General features: G+C 40.1%; 2 protein-coding genes across 3 annotated transcripts in view; one reads left to right on the top strand and one right to left on the bottom strand.

Annotated features, from left to right (window-relative positions):
- The first annotated feature begins 9,692 nt into the window (after positions 1–9,692).
- On the top strand, positions 9,693–11,813 carry LOC101344791 (disintegrin and metalloproteinase domain-containing protein 1a-like). Its single transcript, XM_004379128.1, has one exon. It carries the CDS (start codon positions 9,693–9,695, stop codon positions 11,811–11,813), a length of 2,121 nt encoding a protein of 706 aa, XP_004379185.1.
- Positions 11,814–13,859: 2,046 nt separating this feature from the next.
- Positions 13,860–19,145, bottom strand: part of TMEM116 (transmembrane protein 116) — a 42,147-nt gene continuing 36,861 nt past the window's right edge. For both annotated transcript variants that reach the window (XM_023733650.1, XM_004379127.2), the window contains 3 exons: positions 15,539–15,683; positions 14,873–14,946; positions 13,860–14,128 (listed from right to left, as the gene is read on the bottom strand). In XM_023733650.1, the coding sequence (XP_023589418.1) occupies positions 13,922–14,128; positions 14,873–14,946; positions 15,539–15,683 (426 nt within the window). In that variant the 3' untranslated portion in view covers positions 13,860–13,921. The remainder of the gene's footprint in view (positions 14,129–14,872; positions 14,947–15,538; positions 15,684–19,145) is intronic.

Below are 19,145 nucleotides of genomic sequence, written 5' to 3'. Positions count from 1 at the left end.
AGAACTCAAATACTAGTAAGAAGACCAGACTTAATGGGCTATGATTGGAGGTGCCCCAGAAAGCATGGCCCCTGGTCTCTCCATCACCTCAGAACTAAAACAATTTCCGAGGCCAACTCTTTGACAGGGATTGGACTGGACTGTGGGACATAAAGAGATACTCGTGAAGAATGTGCCTCTTAGACAAGTAGATATAAGAGACCAAAGGGGCGGCTTCTGTCCAGAGGTTAGAGGGGAAGGCAGAGAGTTAGGAGCTGGTTGAATGTTCATGGGGAATCAGGGGTGGAGGGAAGGAGTGTGCTGTCACAGAATGGGGTGAGTGGTTGGGGTCTCATAACAATGTATGTTAAAAAAAAATTCTGTATGGGAGACTAACTTGAAATGTAAACTTCATTTAATTACATCAATTAAAAAAAAAAGATTAGGTTGTGTCTTTAGTCAATCTCTTTTGAGATATAAGAGAGAGAAGCGAGCAGAGACACATGGGGACCTCATACTACTAAGGAACAAGAGCCAGGGAAGCCTGATGGCAAGGACCTTCCCCCAGAGAAGACAGAGAAAGCTTTTCCCTGGAGCTGGCACCCTGAATTCGGACTTCTAGCCTCCTAGATTGTGAGAGAATAAATTTCTCTTTGTTAAAGCTATCCACTTGTGGTATTTCTGTTATAGCAGCACTACATAACTAAGACAGGGAGAATGCAGGGAGATTGGAACTCTTATTCACTGCTGGTGGGAATGCAAAATGCACAACCATTTTTGGAAAACGATATGGTGCTTCCTTAAAAAGCTAGAAATAGAAATACCATACAATCCAGCAATCCCACCCCTAGGAATATATCCTAGAGGAATAAGAGCCGTCACACAAATAGACATATGCATACCCATGTTCACTGCAGAATTATTCATAATAGCAAAAAGATGGAAACAACCTAACTGCCCATCAACAGATGAATGAATAAACAAACTATGGTACATACACACAATGGAATACTGTGCAACGATAAAGAACAATGATGAATCTGCAAAACATCTCACAACATGGATGAATGTGGAGGGCGTTATGCTGAGTGAAGTAAGTCACTCACGAAAGGACAAACACTGTATGAGACCACTATTATAAAAACTCATGAAAAAATTTACACAGAAAGAAACAATCCTTGATGAATACGATGATGGGGAGGGGTGGGGAGGGAAAACACTAACTAGACAATAGAAAAGTGGTAACTTTGGTGAAGGGTAAGACAGTACACAATACTGGGGGAGTCAGCACAACTTGACAAAGGCAGAGTCATAAAAGCTTCATGGACACATCCAAACTCCCTGAGGAACAGAGTTACTGGACTGAGGGCTAAGGACCATACTCTCAGGGGACATCTAGCAAAACTGGCATAACATAGGTTATAAAGAAAATGTTCTACTTCCTTCTTCGGTGACTAGCGTCTGGGGTCTCAAAAGCTTCTGAGCAGACATTAATATACACCTACTGGTCCCACCCCAACTGAAGCAAAGGAGAAGAAAGAAAACTAAAGACACAAGACAAAGTTTAGTTCAAAAGATTACTGGAACACAACCACCACAGCCTCCATCAAACTGAGTTCAGAACAACTAGATGGTGCCCGGCTACCACCACTGACTGCTCTGACAGGGATCACGACAGAAGGTCCTGGACAGAGTGGGAGAAAAATGTAGAACAAAATTCCAACTCACAAAAAAAGACCAGACTTACTGGTCTGACAGAGATTGGAGAAACCCTGAGAGTATGGCCCCCAGACACCCTTTTAACTCAGTACTGAAGTCACTCCTGAGGTTTACCCTTCAGCCAAAGATTAGACAGGCCCGTAAAACAAAATGAGGCTAAAGGGGCAAGGATGAGAAGGCAGGAGGAGACAGGCAAGCTGGTAATGGGGAACCCAAAGTTGAGAAAGGGAGAGTGTTGACACATCGTGGGGTTGGCAACCAATGTCACAAAATAATACGTGTATTAATTGTTTAATGAGAAACTAATTTGCTCTGTAAACCTAGGCGGGAATGTAAATTGGCAAGCCACTCTAGAAGACAGTCTAACGTTCTTAAAAAAGTAAACAAACAACACAAGAGTCAGTGATTGCACTTCCAGAGAAATTAAAATTTATATCCACATAAAAACCTTACACAAATGTTCAGAGCCATTTTCTTTGTAATAGCCAAAAATTGGAAACAACCAAAATGTCCCTCAATATGTGAACGGTTAACAAACTGTGGTGCATCCATATCATGGAATACCGCTCAGCAATAAAAATGAATGAACCATTGATTCATATCATAACTTACGTGGATCTCAAGAGTATTAAGATGAGTGAAAAAAAGCAATCTCAAAAGGCCACATAATGTATGATTTCATTTATAAAACATTCTTGAAATGACAAAATTATAGAGTTCAAAAACATATTAGTGATTTCCAGGAATTAGGGATAGCGGGTAGTGTGAGTATAAAGCGGTAGCACAGGAGAGATCTTTGTGGTATATGGATTGTGGTGGTGGTTACACAAATCTACACGTGACAAAATGGCACAGAACTATACACATTGGACCAATGTCAACTTCCTGGTTTTGTTATTCCACTATTGGAATAGATTAGGAAAGTATAATTATGGGTACCGAAAATATTTAAAAATTACATGAGAATATTATGTGGACTTCTGATTTCAAGTCTGACACTTAAAGACCTTGGAAGTCATCATTCCTGTCCTTACAAGAAGAAAAGTGCTGAAAACCTGAAAATCAGTTAACTCTTCTTAGATCCATCAGAGAATTGAAGTCACAAGGCAAACTACTGCCCTGAAAACTGAAGATACAGGGAGATACAGAGAATCACAGCTGACCGGGAGCAGAAACTGCCCCTGGTCTCAACATGGGGTAGTACTACTTAAAAGGTAACTGACTAATTGCTGAAGACTGAGCATGGACTAGCTTGAGAGATAAAAACTCCTGGTGGCCCAGCCTTAGGGGGTGCCCCACATTTTCTTGAGTTTCACCTCCAGAAGCTCCACCAGGTTCTCACTGTGATGATAACTGAAAAATCCTCTCGTAATTCTGGCAGGGGATGAAGAAAGTAAACATTCTGAAACGGGCCCAGAGCACTCTGTTCTCCTTAAAAATGACCTGCCTTTAAGGTAAACTATTTTACCAGAGACTAACTCCTTCTAGCCTTCTTGTTTCACCTAAGAGGTGAAAAAAGAAAAAGGCTGAGAAATACTTGTGAAGGTCACAGCCCAGTGGCATAGACTCACTAAAAGACTGAGACCTAATCAGAGACCTATAGAACACTTCCTTCCACTCCTTCATATTTTGCCATCACATCAACAGGGCTCTGGCATAATCACAGGGGACTACAGTTGAAAATAAGTTCAACGCTCAGGCCCAATTGGAAATATAGTCTCCAAAGACAACAGGGGAGAGAAAAGTGATGACACTACAGGAAATTTTAGCCTCTAACACCTACAGCTACAGCAAACACTAAATACACCCTAAACCCTAGCTAGATAAACATAAAACCTCATTCTAAAGCACATCTACCTCAGTTCCTTTTACCCAATACAATATGTCTGGCTTTCAACAAAAAATTAAAAGGCAAGCCAAAAGGCAAAAAACACAGTACGAAGAAGACACAAAGCAAGCAACAGAATAGACTCAGATATGACAGAGATTTTTTAAGTAACAGACCAGGAATTTAAAATAACTATGATTAATACACTAAGGGCTCTAATGGAAAAAGTGGACATGTGGTTAACTTAAGAGACTCAAATTTAATCAAGGAAAAAGATATGGAGAACGACATACCATGCTAACACTAATCAAAAGAAAGTTGGAGTAGCTATATTAATTTCAGGTAAAGCAGACTTCACACCAAGAAAACTGTCAGGGATAAAGAGGGATATTACAAAATGATAAAGGGGTCAATTATCCAAGAAGATGTACCAATCTTTCATGTGTATATGCCCAGCAATAAAACATCAAAATACGTTAGACAATAGCTGATAGAACTGCAAGGAGAAATAAACAAAACCACTCTATAGTTGGAGACTTCAACACTCCTCGATCAGTAATTGACAGATCCAGCAGATAGAAAATCAGGAAGGATACAGTTGAACTGAACAACACCATTAATCACTGTATATAATTAACATGTATAGAATATTTCATCCAACAACACCAGAATACATTTTCTTCTCAAGCTCACATGGAACATTCACCAAGAAAGACAATATTCTGGGCCATAAGACACACCTTAACAAATTTAAAAGAATATAAATCATACAAAGTATACTGTCATACTACAATGGAATTAAACTGGATAGATATCAATAACAGAAAGATAGCTAGAAAATCCAAAATTATTTGATTAAACAACACACTTCTAGAATTACACGTGTCAAAGAAGTAGTCTCAAGACCAATTAAACAGTATCTTAAACTAAATGAAAATGAAAATACAACTTATCAAAGTTTGCAGGATGCAGTGAAAGCAATGCTTAGAGGGAAATTTATACCACTGAATGCATGTATTAGAAAAGAAGATCTAAAATCAATAACCTAACTAAAGAAAAAAAAAGCAAATTAAGTCCAAAGTAAGCAAAAGAAAAGAAATAATAAAATTACAGAAGTAATCAATGAAGTTGAAACAGGAAAAACAATAGAAAAAAAATCAACAAAACCAAAAGTTGGTTCTTTGAAGGATCAATAAAATTGATAAACCTGTAGCCAAGCTAACCAATATAAAAGGAGAGAAGACACAAATTACTAACATCAAAAATAAAAGAGAAGCCATCACTACTAATCTCATGGACCTTAAAAGGATAATAAAGAAATACTGAGGACAACTCTATGCCCACAATTTTGATAACAGATGAAATGGATCAATTCCGTGAAAGACAATATCTACTAAAACACACACAAGGAGAAATAGATAACCTAAACATGTCTGTATCTATCAAAGAAATTGAATCAACAATTAATAACTTTCCAAAACAAAAGCATCAGGCCCAGATGGTTTCACTGTGAATTCTACCAAATGTTTAAGAAAGAAATGACACCAATTCTCTACAATCTCTGCCAGAAAATAGCAACAAAGGGAATACTTCCTAACTCATTCTGTGAGGCCAGCAAAACTACTCTAATACCAAAACCAGATAAAAACATTACAAATGAAAACTACAGACCAATATTCCTCATGAATGTATATGCAAAAATCCCCAACTAAATACTGGCAAGTAAAATGCAATGATGTGTAAAAAGAATTACACACGATGGACAAGTGGGATTTATTCCAGGTCAACATGTGAAAATCAGTTCATGTAACTGATCACATCAACAGGCTAAAGAAGAAAAATCGTATGATCATATCAACAGATACAGAAAAAGCATTTGACAAAATCCAACACCTATTCAGGATTTTAAAACTCTCAGCAAACTAGGAATACAGGGGAACTTCCTCAACTACAAAACACCTACAGTTAAAATCATACTTGATGGTGAGAAACTGGAAATTTTCCCCGTAAGATCAGGAACAAGGCAAGGATGTCCCTCCTCACCAATTCTATTCAACATTGTACTAGTAAGTCCTAACTAAGGCAATAAGACAAAAAAAAAATAAAAGGTGTATCTGGATAGGTAGGACAACTGTCTTTGTTTGTAGATGACATGATTTTCTATTTAAAAAATCCCAAAGAATCAACAACAACAAAAATCTCCTGCAGCTTATAAGGTTGAAAGATACAAGGTTAATATATAAAAGTCAACTGCTTTCCTATATAGCACCAATGACCAATTGGAATTTGAAATTAAAAGCACAATATCACTTGTATTAGCTCCAAAAAATGAAATACTTAGTGTAAACCGCCCCCCCAAAGAAAAACCGTTACCATATAAATCTAACAAAATATGTATAAGATCTATGTGGCGAAAACTATAAAACTCCAATGAAAAATTAAAGAAGATCTAAATAAATGGAGAGAGATTCTATGCTCACGGATGGCAGATTTAAATGCATAACACTAAGTGAAAGAAACCAGCCTGAAAAAGCTACCTACTATATGATTCCAATTTTATGACATTCTGGAAAGGGCAAAACTAGAGAACTGTAAAAAGATTAGTGGTTGCCAGGAGTCTGGGGGGACAAAGGGATGAAAAAGTGTAGCACGGGGTGTTTTTAGGGCAATGAAACTATTGTATATGATACTATAGTGAAACCCCTGAGAGCCAGAACTCGCCAGGACTGCCTTTGACAGGTTGCACTCTTACCACTTCTCTATCGCTCGTTTTAGTGGAAAACAACTGAGTTTTCCTTCTCTGACAGGTTTCCCCCTTACACAGGTTCTGGCTTTCACAGGTTTTACTGCATAATGGTGAATATATAACATTATGCACTTGTCAAAGTCCACAGAACTGTATAACATAAAGAGTGATCCTTAATGTAAACTATGGACTTTTGTTAATAATGTATCAATATTGGTTCATTAATTTTAACAAATGAAAAGCTTCCTAGACACATCCAAACACCTTGAGGGACTGAGTTACTGGGGCTTAGGGCTAGGGACCATGGTCTCGGGGGTCATCTAGGTCAAATGGCATACCATAGCCATAAAAAAATGTTCTACATCCTACTTTGCTAAGAAGCATCTGGGGTCTTTAAGCTTGTGAATGGCCATCTAAGATATATCTATTGGTTGCAGCACATTCAGAGCAAAGGAGAATGAAGAAAACTAAAGACACAAGGAAAATAATAGTCCAAAGGACTAATGGACCACACGAACCACAGCCTCCACCAGCCTCAGCCCAGAAAAACTAGATGGTACCCCGCTACCACCACCTACTACTCTGACAGGGATCACAACAGAGGGTCCGGACAGAGTGGGAGAAAAATGTAGAACAAAACTCAAATTCACAAAAAAGACCAGACCCGCTGGTCCGACAAAGACTGGAAGAACCCCCAAGACAATGGTCCCTGGACACCCTGCTAACTCAGAAATGAAGCCACTCCCAAAGTCCACCTTTCAGCCAAAGATTAGACAGGCCTATAAAACAAACAATAACACATGCGAGGAACGTGCTTCTTAGTTCAATCAAATATACGAGATCAAATGGGCGACATCTCCTCAAAAGCAACGACAAGAAGGCAGGAATGCACAGGAACACTGGACGAATGGACACTGAGAACTCAGGGTGGAAAAGGAAAGGGGGAGGGTGCTGACACATTGTGAGGACTGCAACTAACATCATGAAACTATTTGTGTATAAAATTTTTGAACGAAAAACTAATTTTCGCTGTGAACTTTCACCTAAAACACAATTAAATTTTATTATTTTTTATTGTTGTGCTTTAAGTGAAAGTTTACAATTCAAGTTAGTCTCTCATACAAAAATTTATACATACACTGTTTTGTGACCCTACTTGCTTTCCCTATACTGTGACGGCACACTCTTCCTTTCTACTCTGTATTTCCGTGATGATTCAACCAGCTCCTGACCCTCTCTGCCTTCTCATCTTGCCTCTGGACAGGAGCTGCCCATTTAGTCTCATGTATCTACTTGAGTTAAAAAGCACACTCTTCACGAGTATCATTTTACATCCCATAGTCCAGTCTAATCTTTGTCTGAAGAGTTGGCCTTGGGAATGGTTTCAGTCTTGGGTCAACAGAGAGCCCCGGTGCCACGTCTTCCAGGGTCCCTCCAGTCTCAATCAAACCATTAACTCTGGTCTTTTTACTAGAATTTGAGTTCTGCACCCCACTTTTCTCCTGCTCCGTCAGGGACTCTCTGTTGTGACTCTCTCAGGGCGATCACTGGTGGTAGCCAGGCACCATCTAGTTCTTCTGGTCTCAGGCTGATGAAGTCTCCGGTTTATGTGGCCCTTTCTGTCTCTTGGGCTAATACTTTCCTTGTGTCCATGGTGTTTTTCATTCTCCTTTACTCCAGGCGGGTTGGGACAAATTGATACACCTTAGATGGCCACTCGCTAGCTTTTAAGACCCCAGACGCCGCTCACCAAAGTAGGATGCAGAACATTTTCTTAAAAAACTTCGTTATGCCAATTGACCTAGATGTCCCCTGAAAGCATGGTCCCCAGGCCCCTGCCCCTGCTACTCTGTCCCTTGAAGTGAAAAACACAGTAAAATTTTTTTAAAAAATACAGAACAAAAAATTTTAACAAACGGACTGCACTGATACAAGATGTTAATAATAGGACAAACTGTGGAGGAGGGGGAGGAGGGAAAAATAGAGTACTTTGTCCTTTCTGCTCAAATTTTCTGTAAACATAAAATTACTCTAAAAAAGTTCATTAATTAAAAAAAATTTTAATATCAGAATAGAAATGTTAAATTTCCCCCTAATTCATGAAATTGATTATAAGATGGGATGCTGGATGTGCATGTGTGCTTCTATGGGGAATATTTCTCAGGGAAGAACCAAATAAATTACAATGCCTCCATCAGGGATGTATAGTTTAAGATTATACTTGGCATACTGTGTAGGTCTATCTTGGCCTTGGGCAAAAGATACTGGGGCCCTAAATATGGGTACATCTGAGAGGAGATTTATTCTCTAGACTCTGGAAGTCGGTTCCTTAGATTCCCAAGTACCTAATCTCTTTTCCTTGTGTTGCTACTCAAGTATTCCAGGAAAGACCTACTGATAATTCCAGGACTTGCTATACCTTTTTTGAAGCTAATCCCTGGCCTTTCATATTTGGGACTTCATAACTGCTGCCCCTCACCCTAATGGGTAAATATCATTTATCACATAGGATAGGGATGAGCCCATACCTCAGACACAGAGGGAATTTTAGACCAAGGCTCAAGACTGGTCACTTTAAATGAGGTGAATGATCATCTAGAGAAGGTCTTAGGACAACAAAGTGGTTAGGTAAAAGCCCAGGCCCACAAACTCTTCTGGAGGCATGAAAGGTTTGAGGTTTCAAATGGGCTGTGTGGTACGGAGTAGGGAAGAGGCGTCGGGCAGCAGAGCCCTGGGACCTGCCAAGAGATCCATAACCCCCTGCTCTGGAACCTTTAGTTTCAACGACTCACAAGAATAACGGATACCAGAAGGGGTGGGGGAAGGGTGTTCTGCGGGGACTGGGACTGAGGTAAAAAGGATAAATTTTTTTCTTTTCTCGGGGCCTGATCCTGGGTCAGAGTACTGGCTGGACCTCTGCAAGCTTCCTCTCCTTGGTATACTCCTCTATGAAGACAACAGCAGCTCAGCTGAGGAGCACTGAAACTGTTGTTTGACGAAGGCCGTGGAGTAAGTCTATTCCTGAAGGAAGAGAACACAACAGGAGTAGAAAGAGACATAATCAAAAGGCAGGTGTCATCATGTAATACTCAGGGATGAGAGAAGCTATCCTTCTGGCAGGCAGCATAGCTTTGAGCTTTTCCCAAATTAATGTGTCACTGACAAAGATTTGGGTCCTAGGAGACTACTGAGAGACAGAGGTCCACGATCATTAGCTGTTTCACTTGGGCCATGAAAATGACATCGCCAGTTAGGTACTTTGCCTCCCTCCTGCTCCTTCTCCTATGAAATCAACTGATCATGGGTAAGCCTTGCAATGCCTTTTCATCTAAGAGTCACCAGATGGGGTATTTGAAAATGGGCCCCTCCCTTATAAGGCTGCATGTCATCTTGTTGCTGATAGGGTCTCTTCTTCAAGGGATGCGTTGTAAGCAGGAAACTCTTTATCATGAAATAGTAATCCCTAGGAACCTGATGATGTTCAGAGGATTGGAAGAAAAAGCAGAAAAGGTGTCTTATGTTCTTCTGATAAGAGGAAAATGGCATATTATTAACTTGAAGCAAAAGAGAGGATTGTTTGTCAGGAACTTCCCTGTTTACACACATCAAAATGGGAAACTAGGCTTGGACGTGCCTTTTACACAGGATGACTGCTACTATGATGGGTACTCAGAGGGTGACACAGATTCTCTTGTGACTATCAGCACTTGCTCAGGGCTAAAGGGAATCCTAAGCTTACATGGCACTGTCTTTGGCATCAAGCCTATATACACCTCAAAGAAATTTGAGCACATGGTTTACAGCATATCCCTAAAATCAAGCAGGTCCTGTGCAGTCAGTGGAGAAGAACAGGAAGAGCTCTTAACCAATTCACCATTTCAGAGCAGAATAGAACCCTTCTCAGCTCCTATGTCTTATATGTGGTCACACCCCAAGTATGTAGAAATGTTTATTGTGGTTGACAACAAGCGGTTCCAAATGTGGAATAGTAATGTGACCAAGACGATGCAGATGGTAATGGATGTCCACGCTCTGGTCAACAGGTACATGAGGGAGCTAAATGTGAAAGTAGTACTTACTGGGTTAGAGATCTGGACAGAGAGAAACCTAGTGCAAATTTCCCTGAATCTGCAGGAAACGCTTCAAAATTTTAACCAATGGAGAAACTGGCATCTTTTGAGAAGGGTGAAGCATGATGTTGCTCACATGATTACTGGCCAAAACCCTGGAAAGTACCAGGGCCATGCATTTCTCAGTGGTATCTGCACTGATAAGAATGCAACCAGCGTGGCATCTTTCTCTCATGAAGATATACCCCATCTGGCAGCTCTCATGGCACATGAGCTTGGCCACAACCTGGGAATGAAGCATGACCATGTGGCCTGCAAGTGCCACGGCCAGAATCTTTGTACTATGCATGAATTTATTACCGTAGATATGGGCTTCAGCAACTGCAGCTTCCACCACTTCTACCAGCTGTTGTATAAGCATGGAGGGGACTGCCTGTTTAATAAACCTGAGCTCCAGAGCTCCTTTGGAAAGTCATATTGTGGGAATAAGATAGTGGATCAAGGAGAAGAATGTGATTGTGGCAGTAACCTTGATTGTCAAAAGGATCACTGTTGTCTGCCTTCATGTCGGCTAAAGAAGGGCTCAGATTGTGCATTTGGATCCTGCTGTAAAAACTGCAAATTTCTAAAGGCAACCACACTCTGCCGCCCCAGTGTGGATGAGTGTGACCTCCCAGAGTACTGTAATGGCACCTCCAAGTGGTGCCAGGAAGATACCTACAAGCAAGATGGCACCCCTTGCAAAGAACAAGGTTATTGTTACCAGGGCGAGTGCAAAAGCCTGGAGAATCAGTGTGTTAAAATCTTTGGAAAGGGCACTAGGGTGGCGCAGGAAAAGTGCTATCATTACATGAATACCAAGGGGGACAGGTTTGGGAACTGTGGCAGTGAGTCTAAAGGGATGTTCAAGATCTTCCACAAGTGCAAGGCCAAAGATGTAAAATGTGGGAGGCTGCTATGTGAAAACATTCAAAAGCTCCCACGCATTGAAAAATATCACACACTTATCCAGTTCCCAATGCAGGACTCATGGTGTTGGGGTGCAGAGTTTTTTGAAGCCATAGATAGGGCTGATGAGGGGGAGGTGAAGGATGGTACCCCATGTGGTCCACAGAAGATCTGTATCAATCAAACTTGCTTAGATACCACTGTGCTCCACTATGACTGCAACCTGGAAAAGTGTCATGGAAGGGGTGTTTGCAACAATTTTAAGAACTGCCACTGTGCCTATGGCTATGCCCCTCCAACATGTGAATTTGAAGGTTATGGGGGCAGTTTGGACAGCGGCCCAGCTTCACATGTCCCCTCTGACTCTCAGTATGGCAAAATGCTGAAAATCCTAATCTGGGTCTTGCCTATCCTTTCATTATTCCTCATTCCTACTATCTTTTTGCTTGCCTACGTCCACAGAAGATCTAAGACCAGTGTCAATGCAAAAAATTCACCGGAGCAGCAAGATGAACAAACTTGACAAACATCTGATAATTACCTTCTTTCTGGTAATAAAGCCAAATGTGAAATGATACTGAAGGAACATTTTAAGAATTGGACTCCTTAGCTCTGGTGTCCCACAGGGACTATGGAGATGGAAAAAAAAATTTTTTTTGAGTCTCCATCTGTTTTTATATATGCTGAATGCCTGTTAGTTTTTAAATTTAAAGAAGCTCCCTAGGTCTAGAGACATTCTTTCTTGTTCTATGCTATACAGAAATCAAGTCTCCAGAGCTTTGGTTCAATGAGAGGCCTCAAGATGTGATCTTAACATAGCAAGGGGCCATGTTACTCTCCATGCTAGGGCTGAGGTCCATGGCCTAAAACCTAAAGAGTTATTATTAAGCTCTCTAACATATCTATAGAGAGCTACTATGAAAAGGGCTCTGGAACTTACTTTCCAGAGTATCCTCCCATTACAATCATGTCCATTTTCTCTAACCTTAAGGATTTTGCTTTGGAAGACCAAGGTAAGTCATCAGGTGAGAAGTACCTGATTATTAGTTTCAGAAACTTAAGTTGTTTATCATCTCAGTTACCTTGTCATTTGGCTTTTCCTTTGTTTGGGCATCATAGTATGAGGTGCCCTGGCCTCAGGTTGGCTTTGATCATAACTTAACTGGAAAGACAACCAACACTTATTAGGAAAGACAACCACCAAGACAAAGAAACAGATTAGATAGACATTCCCATTCCTGAATGAGGCTCTGTAGTCTGGGAAACTTCTCCTTCTCAAAGGTTCAAATTCTACCTATTCGTCATTCATTCACTTGTTCATTCATTCACTGGTTAAGAACTGGGCTGCTAACCAAAAGCTCAGCAGTTCAAATCCACCAGCTGCTCCTTGGAAACCCTATGGGGCAGTTCTACTCTGTCCTATAGGGTAGCTATGAGTCAGAATCGAATCCATGGCAACAGGTTTGTTTGGTTTTTATTTTAGGTTGAACCACGTGAAACTGATATTAGACCATTCTGACCTACAAAATTGGAAAGTCTGTATGATCCAAACCTGGAAATTAACCCTGTCCAGGCACTATGAAACCTACCTTGAACTTCTGCTTGTAAACTAGAGTTGAGAGCTATTGATTTCTAGAGTTTCTAAGAGTTTCTAATCTTTTAGTCCTGATTTCTGTTAAATCTTATTATCCTCTGTAACTTCAAAAGGTTGGCCTTAATTTTCTAGGGCAGATGGTCCCTATTGTTCAAGTCCTAAAACAATGAACATATAAGAGACTAAGATACAGTGTGCCTGAGGAGCCCGCTGGCATTTTCTTTTCTTTTTCTTTTCTTTTTTTTTTTTTTTTTGATAGCTGTTGTCCTTGATTCTTCTCAGAGTTTCAAAAACTATTTAAAGAACAGAAACCCAGGTCTTTCTATGTCCAACCTCAGAGAGACTAATAGCAACAGTAAGACCTGAGAAAGTTGCTGAATGTCTCCCTCCCCACCACTTCCCCTACAACTACAAAGTAGAAAGCCTGAAAATGACACGTATAAAAAATTACTTGGAATTTATTTTTTCTAGAAGATATTTAAACAAATCTAATATTCTTGAGGTAATATGAGTCTATGTATCAGGTGGAAGGCAGCTTCACCTCTTTGAACAGAGAAGATTTTAAGAACCACTAGTGAATCTGGGAATAACTGGAGATATCCTGCCCAATTCACCCAGAATAGCTACTAACCATGGAACTATACACCTTCTCCTCACTTACTATCTCGTTATCCGACATTTCGCATTTATGACAATAGTAAAAAATCTACTATCCAACTATTCGGCACATTAACGTGACCAGTGGTACATATAGTGCCCACCTGCATTTTCTGCCTCTTGGAGTTATTGGGAAGCTGCTATCCCACAGACAATATGGACCTCTATAATAACTGAAATGGAAGAAACAGACCCTCCATTTTCACATAATGCCAATTTCACATAATGACTTGGTCTTTGGAACCTAACCAGGGTGTAGTCCCTTTCAGTTCCACAGTTTAGGGTATGGTTATAAAAAACCTTAAGATATCTTTCTCTAAATTCTTTCCAATCCATTTGTGTGGAATAATTCTAGTTCCTGTATGTTCAGTATTATAGTTTCAAAGAACAGTGGAGGTGTTGGTAGCAAAAGCAAGGGTGGGCTCCAATGGCTCTAGCCCTCTGCTATAGAATCTCTTCTGTGAGCATAATAATGGTGTTTGGGTATCTGCATCACGCCGAGCCTCTTGCTTTAGTTGGTGGAACTTGTGCTGTGTCCAGCCATATACGCCACAGTTGAGCAGACCCTGGGATGCTGCTGTTAGAGCCTGGAGGAGATGAAGGGGTGATGGAGCCCATCCTTCAGGTTTTCAGAGACCCAGGGAACAATCCCCATTCCCCTTATTTACAAAGCATTGTTATATTACCTCTATCTCAGACATCCAGATCTAGCATAAGTTTTTAATATATTTCTAGCTCTTCCTGAACTCACTCTTCATACTCTACCCTGTCAGGGATGACTGAGAGAGTTGGTCATTTTCTTAGCATATACATAAAGACAATAAAGTAGCTCCAATGCCCCCTCCTTACTGCCCCACATCCCAGGTTAAGTTTGAGAAAACTGTCCTATCAGCATAGTCAGCCCAAAAAGCCATAAATCTGATAAAGGAGGAAAAGAGAGAATCATTGCATTTTCCCCATTCTGTAGCTAACTTATCCCATTCATTTCACTCTGGATGAGAAAGAATCATGTTACTATTGATATTTCATAAGAACATGCCCTAGTAGGTCCTTGTTTTTTGCTGCCCATTCCTTAAAAACACATCAATGAAATGAAGTTGACCAGATAAATAAGCTGTGGAATGTATGGCAGCACTTTGACAAAAGCACCTATCTTATCTGGAAGGAAAATTTCACATTTTTTCATAACAGTAAAAATAATACATTTTCTCCTTTGCAATGCAGAAATAAATAACCTGAGAAAAATAATTGCGCATACTGAGTGAAAGGAGTGTAAGAGAATAGGATAAGAAGGTGTTAAGAGCAGAGATGCTAGATGTTGTAGGTGTTACCTGGAGAACATAGAGAGCCATGTGAAGCTTGGTGTCCTGTGGTTTGGTCAGCTTTATGATCATCAGAATGACAGCTGTGAATACACAAAGCATAAATCTTGTTGTCATCCCCAGTTGCCCAAAACATATAATTCCTAGGTACAAATACCTAAGCATGACTATGGAATTACAGGGAATGGACACTATATGCATAATGAAGACCAGCAGTGAAATTAACTGTATGTAAACCACTGAGCATTGGGCCTCAAATTTTTATTCCTTATTGATTAAACTTTGAAGATTATTAGTGTGGTAATGGTGGTAAGACATACTACGGGAAGATAATAATTTACACTTCTTAGCATTTTAGAGTTTACCCAAGCTCTTAAATATTATACAATCTGATCCTCACTACAACCTAATGTAGTAGAAGGACAGGCATTAATATCTCTGGGTTTTGTCAGGACATTTTTCCTCTCATATATCAGGTTGCATTTCATGTCTAAATTATCTTAATCCAGTGAAATAAAATCATAAGATGAAAATGGACAATATGGGTGGGGTCAATGTAAAGTTTACAAGCTGGACAGGAATTTGCAGTCATCCTTCTTGGTAAGACCACTTTACCTGGCCAGAACCCAACAGTTGCCCTCTTCTCTGCCCAGCTCTTCCCATTAAGATACTCACCTGGGCCCCAGCAGCAAAAGAAGGCCACTGGGTACAAATGCACTCGCTGTTTCACAATGTGAATCACTGCCCACTGTTCACTCCCCAGAAAGCCTGTCGATTTCACGAACTTCTTATACTGCGTCTGCGCTTGGATGAGTAAGACCTAGGTATGGGTGTAGCAGAGAGCAGTCTGCCTCAGGCTTGATAAAACTTCCAAGGTCTATTTCCCTATCATTTTAGAGAGCTCATTCTCTTCAAATCTCACAGCAAGAATCATTCTCTTGTCTTCACCATCTGAGATCAGGCTTTTGCTGACAGAATATTACCTTCAGATGGAACGTTTAGTTTGCCAGGGAAATGGACAGATATTAGCCAACCTTGTGGTTACTACGTTCAATACCTGAACCTTACATCAACCCTCAGGCTTCGCACCACCCACCCCATCCACCGGGACTAAGTACAATACACATGGGAAGTGAAAACTAAAATCTAACCAGTTCCTCTTTTAAGACACTTTATTAGAGATTGTGTTAGAAAGTGTTCTGTGCTTAATTAAAACCATTAAAATAAATACTTTAGCACTATGGCTGAATTTAAATTCTCAGCTCTGAACAAAAAAAAAAAAAAAAAGTTTTAAAAAGTCTCTTCTTGCCCTTAGGTGGCAAATGGATTGTTTTTTCCTTCCATTCAGAGGCTATCTGAATAAAGTTAGCTAATGAAATAGAAATCAGTTAAGAAGTCCAATTTTTGTCTGTGTGTGTGGGTAATAATCTCTGTAAAAAATCTGACCAAATCTGAATCTTTTCCCTAATAATCCAGATCTGCTTTCTAAATTAATAACCCAATTACATAGTTAATTAAGCTCGGCCATGTAGTTTCCTTTCCCCTGACATAAGAATCAAAAGCAGGCTTGATCTCACTTAAGAATAATTATGTCTAGTAGAATCAGTTCACCAGCTATTGATTTAAAAAGAATTTAGATTCCTAATTCTGAATGCCCACTGAAATCTGGGCTATTATGAAATAAACAGGAATCTCCTGGTACCAGGCTTTGGGATGCCCCATCTCTCCTGTCATTCAGCTTCAAATGTAAGCCATCAAAGCCATTTTAACATAAACTAGTTTTGTAGATTCTTTACAAAGTTGATGATTGGAGCTGAGCTAGTTTCATGACTTTTTATTTTTTCCCATACAAAAATGTATACATACATTGTTATGTGACTCTAATTGCTCTCCCCATACTGTGACAGCACACTCCTTCTTTCTACCTGATTCCCCATGTCCATTCAACCAGCTTCTAACCCTCTCTGCCTTCCCATCTCACCTCTGGACCGAAGCTGCCCCTTTGGTCTCTTGTATCTACTTGACTAAGAGGCACACTCTTCATGAGTATCACTTTATGTCCCACAGTTCAGTCCAATCCCTGTCTGAAGAGTTGGCGTCGGAAATTGTTTTAGTTCTGGGCTGATACAGAATCCAGGGGCCATGCTTTCCAGGTTACCCCCAGTCTCAGTCAGACCATTAAGTCTGTCTGGTCTTCTTACTAGAATTTGAGTTCTGCACCCAACCTTTCTCCTGCTCCATCCGGGATTGTCTGTTGTGTTCCCTGTCAGGGCGGTCATGGGTGGTAGCCAGGCACCATCTATTTATTCTGGTCTCAGGCTGATGAAGTTTCTGGTTTACGTGGCCCTTTCTGTCTCTTGGGCTAATACTTTCCTTGTGTCTTTGGTGTTCATTCTCCTTTACCAGGTGGTTGGGATCAATTGATGCATCTTAGATGGTCACTTGCAAGCTTTTAAGACCCCATATGCCACTCACCAAAGTAGGATGCAGAAGGTTTTCTTAATAAGCTTTGTTATGCCAATTGACCTAGATGTCTCCTGAAAGCTTGGTCCCCAGACACCTACCCCTGCTACTCTATCCCTCAAAGTGTTTGATTGTATTCAGGAAACTTGTTAGCTTTGGTTTAGTCCAGTTGTACTGACTGCCCCTGTCGTGTGTGCCATCCTTCCCTTCACCTAAGATAATTCTTATCTACTATCTAGTTAGTAAATAACTCTCACTTTCCCTCTCCACCTTCTTAACCATCGAAGAATGTATTCTTCTGTGTTTAAACCTTTTCTTGAGTTCTTTTAATAGTGGTCTTATACATATTTGTCCTCCTGTGACTGACTAAATTCACTCAGCATAATCACCTCCAGCTTCCTCCATGTTACGTTTCACGGCTTCAACGTTGTTCTTTATCGTTGGGTAGTATTCCATTGTGTGGATATACCATAATTTGTTTATTCATTCATCTGCTGATGGGCTCTGATGTTGTTTCCATCTTTTTGCTATTGTGAACAGTGCTGCAATGAACATGGGTGTGCATGTATCTATTCGTGTGATGGCACGTTTGTCTAGGATATATTCCAAGGAGTGGGATAGCTGGATCATATGGTACTTCTATTTCTAGCTTTCTAAGGAAGCACCAAATCGATTTCCAAAGTAGTTGTACCATTTTACATTCCCCCCAACAGTGTGTAAGTGTTCCAGTCTCTCCACAACCTCTCCAGCATTTATTATTTTGTGGGTTTTGGATTAATTGTAACCTTGTTGGGGTAAGATGATATCTCATTGTAATTCTGATGTGCATTTCTCTAATGGCTAATGATCGTGAGCATTTCTTCATGTGTCTGTTAGCTGCCTGAATATCTTCTTTGGAGAAGTGCCTGTTCATATCCTTTGCCCATTTTTTAATTGGGTTCTTTGTCTTTTTGTTGTTGAGGTTTCGCAGTATCTTGTAGATTTTAGAGATTAGATGCTGATTGGATTTGTCATAGCCAAAATTTTTTTCTCAGTCTGTAGGTTGTCTTTTGACTCTTTTGGTGAAGTCTTTTGATGAGCATAAGCATTTGATTTTTAGGAGCTCCCATTTATCTAGTCTCTCTTCTGGTGCTTGTGCATTGTTACTTACGGTTTGTATGGTGTTTATGCCATGTATTAGGCCTCCTAGCGTTGTCCCTATTTTTACTTCCATGATTTTTATCATTTTCTATTTTATATTTAAGTCTTTTATACATTTTGAGTTAGTTTTTGTGCATGGTGTGAGGTATGGGTCTTGTTTCAGTTTTTTGCAGATGGATATCCAGTTATGCCAGCACCATTTGTCAAAGAGACTGTCTTTTCCCCAATTAATGGACTTTAGGCCTTTGTCAAATATCAGCTGCTCACAGGTGGATGAATTTATGTCTGGATTCTCAATTCTGTTTCATTGGTCTATGTATCTGTTGTTGTACCAGTACCAGGCTGTTTTGACTACCGTGGCGGTATAATAGGTTCTAAAATCAGGTAGTGTGAGGCCTCCCACTTTGTTCTTCTTCTTGAGTAACGCTTACTTATTCGGGGCCTCTTCCCTTTCCATGTGAAGTTGGTGATTTGTTTCTCCATCTCATTAAAAAATGTCGTCGGAATTTGGATTGGGATTGCATTGTATCTGTTGATCGCTTTGGGTAGAACTGACATTTTCACAATGTTGAGTCTACCTATCCATGAGCAAGGTATGTTTTTCCACCTATGCAGGTCTCTTTTGGTTTCTTGCAGTAGTGTCTTGTAGTTTTCATTGTATAGATCTTTTACATCTCTG

The sequence above is a fragment of the Trichechus manatus genome, unplaced genomic scaffold, assembly GCF_000243295.1.
Source record: "Trichechus manatus latirostris isolate Lorelei unplaced genomic scaffold, TriManLat1.0 scaffold00061, whole genome shotgun sequence".
NCBI classification, from domain to species: domain Eukaryota; kingdom Metazoa; phylum Chordata; class Mammalia; order Sirenia; family Trichechidae; genus Trichechus; species Trichechus manatus.
This window is presented reverse-complemented; position numbering and strand designations above follow the sequence as displayed.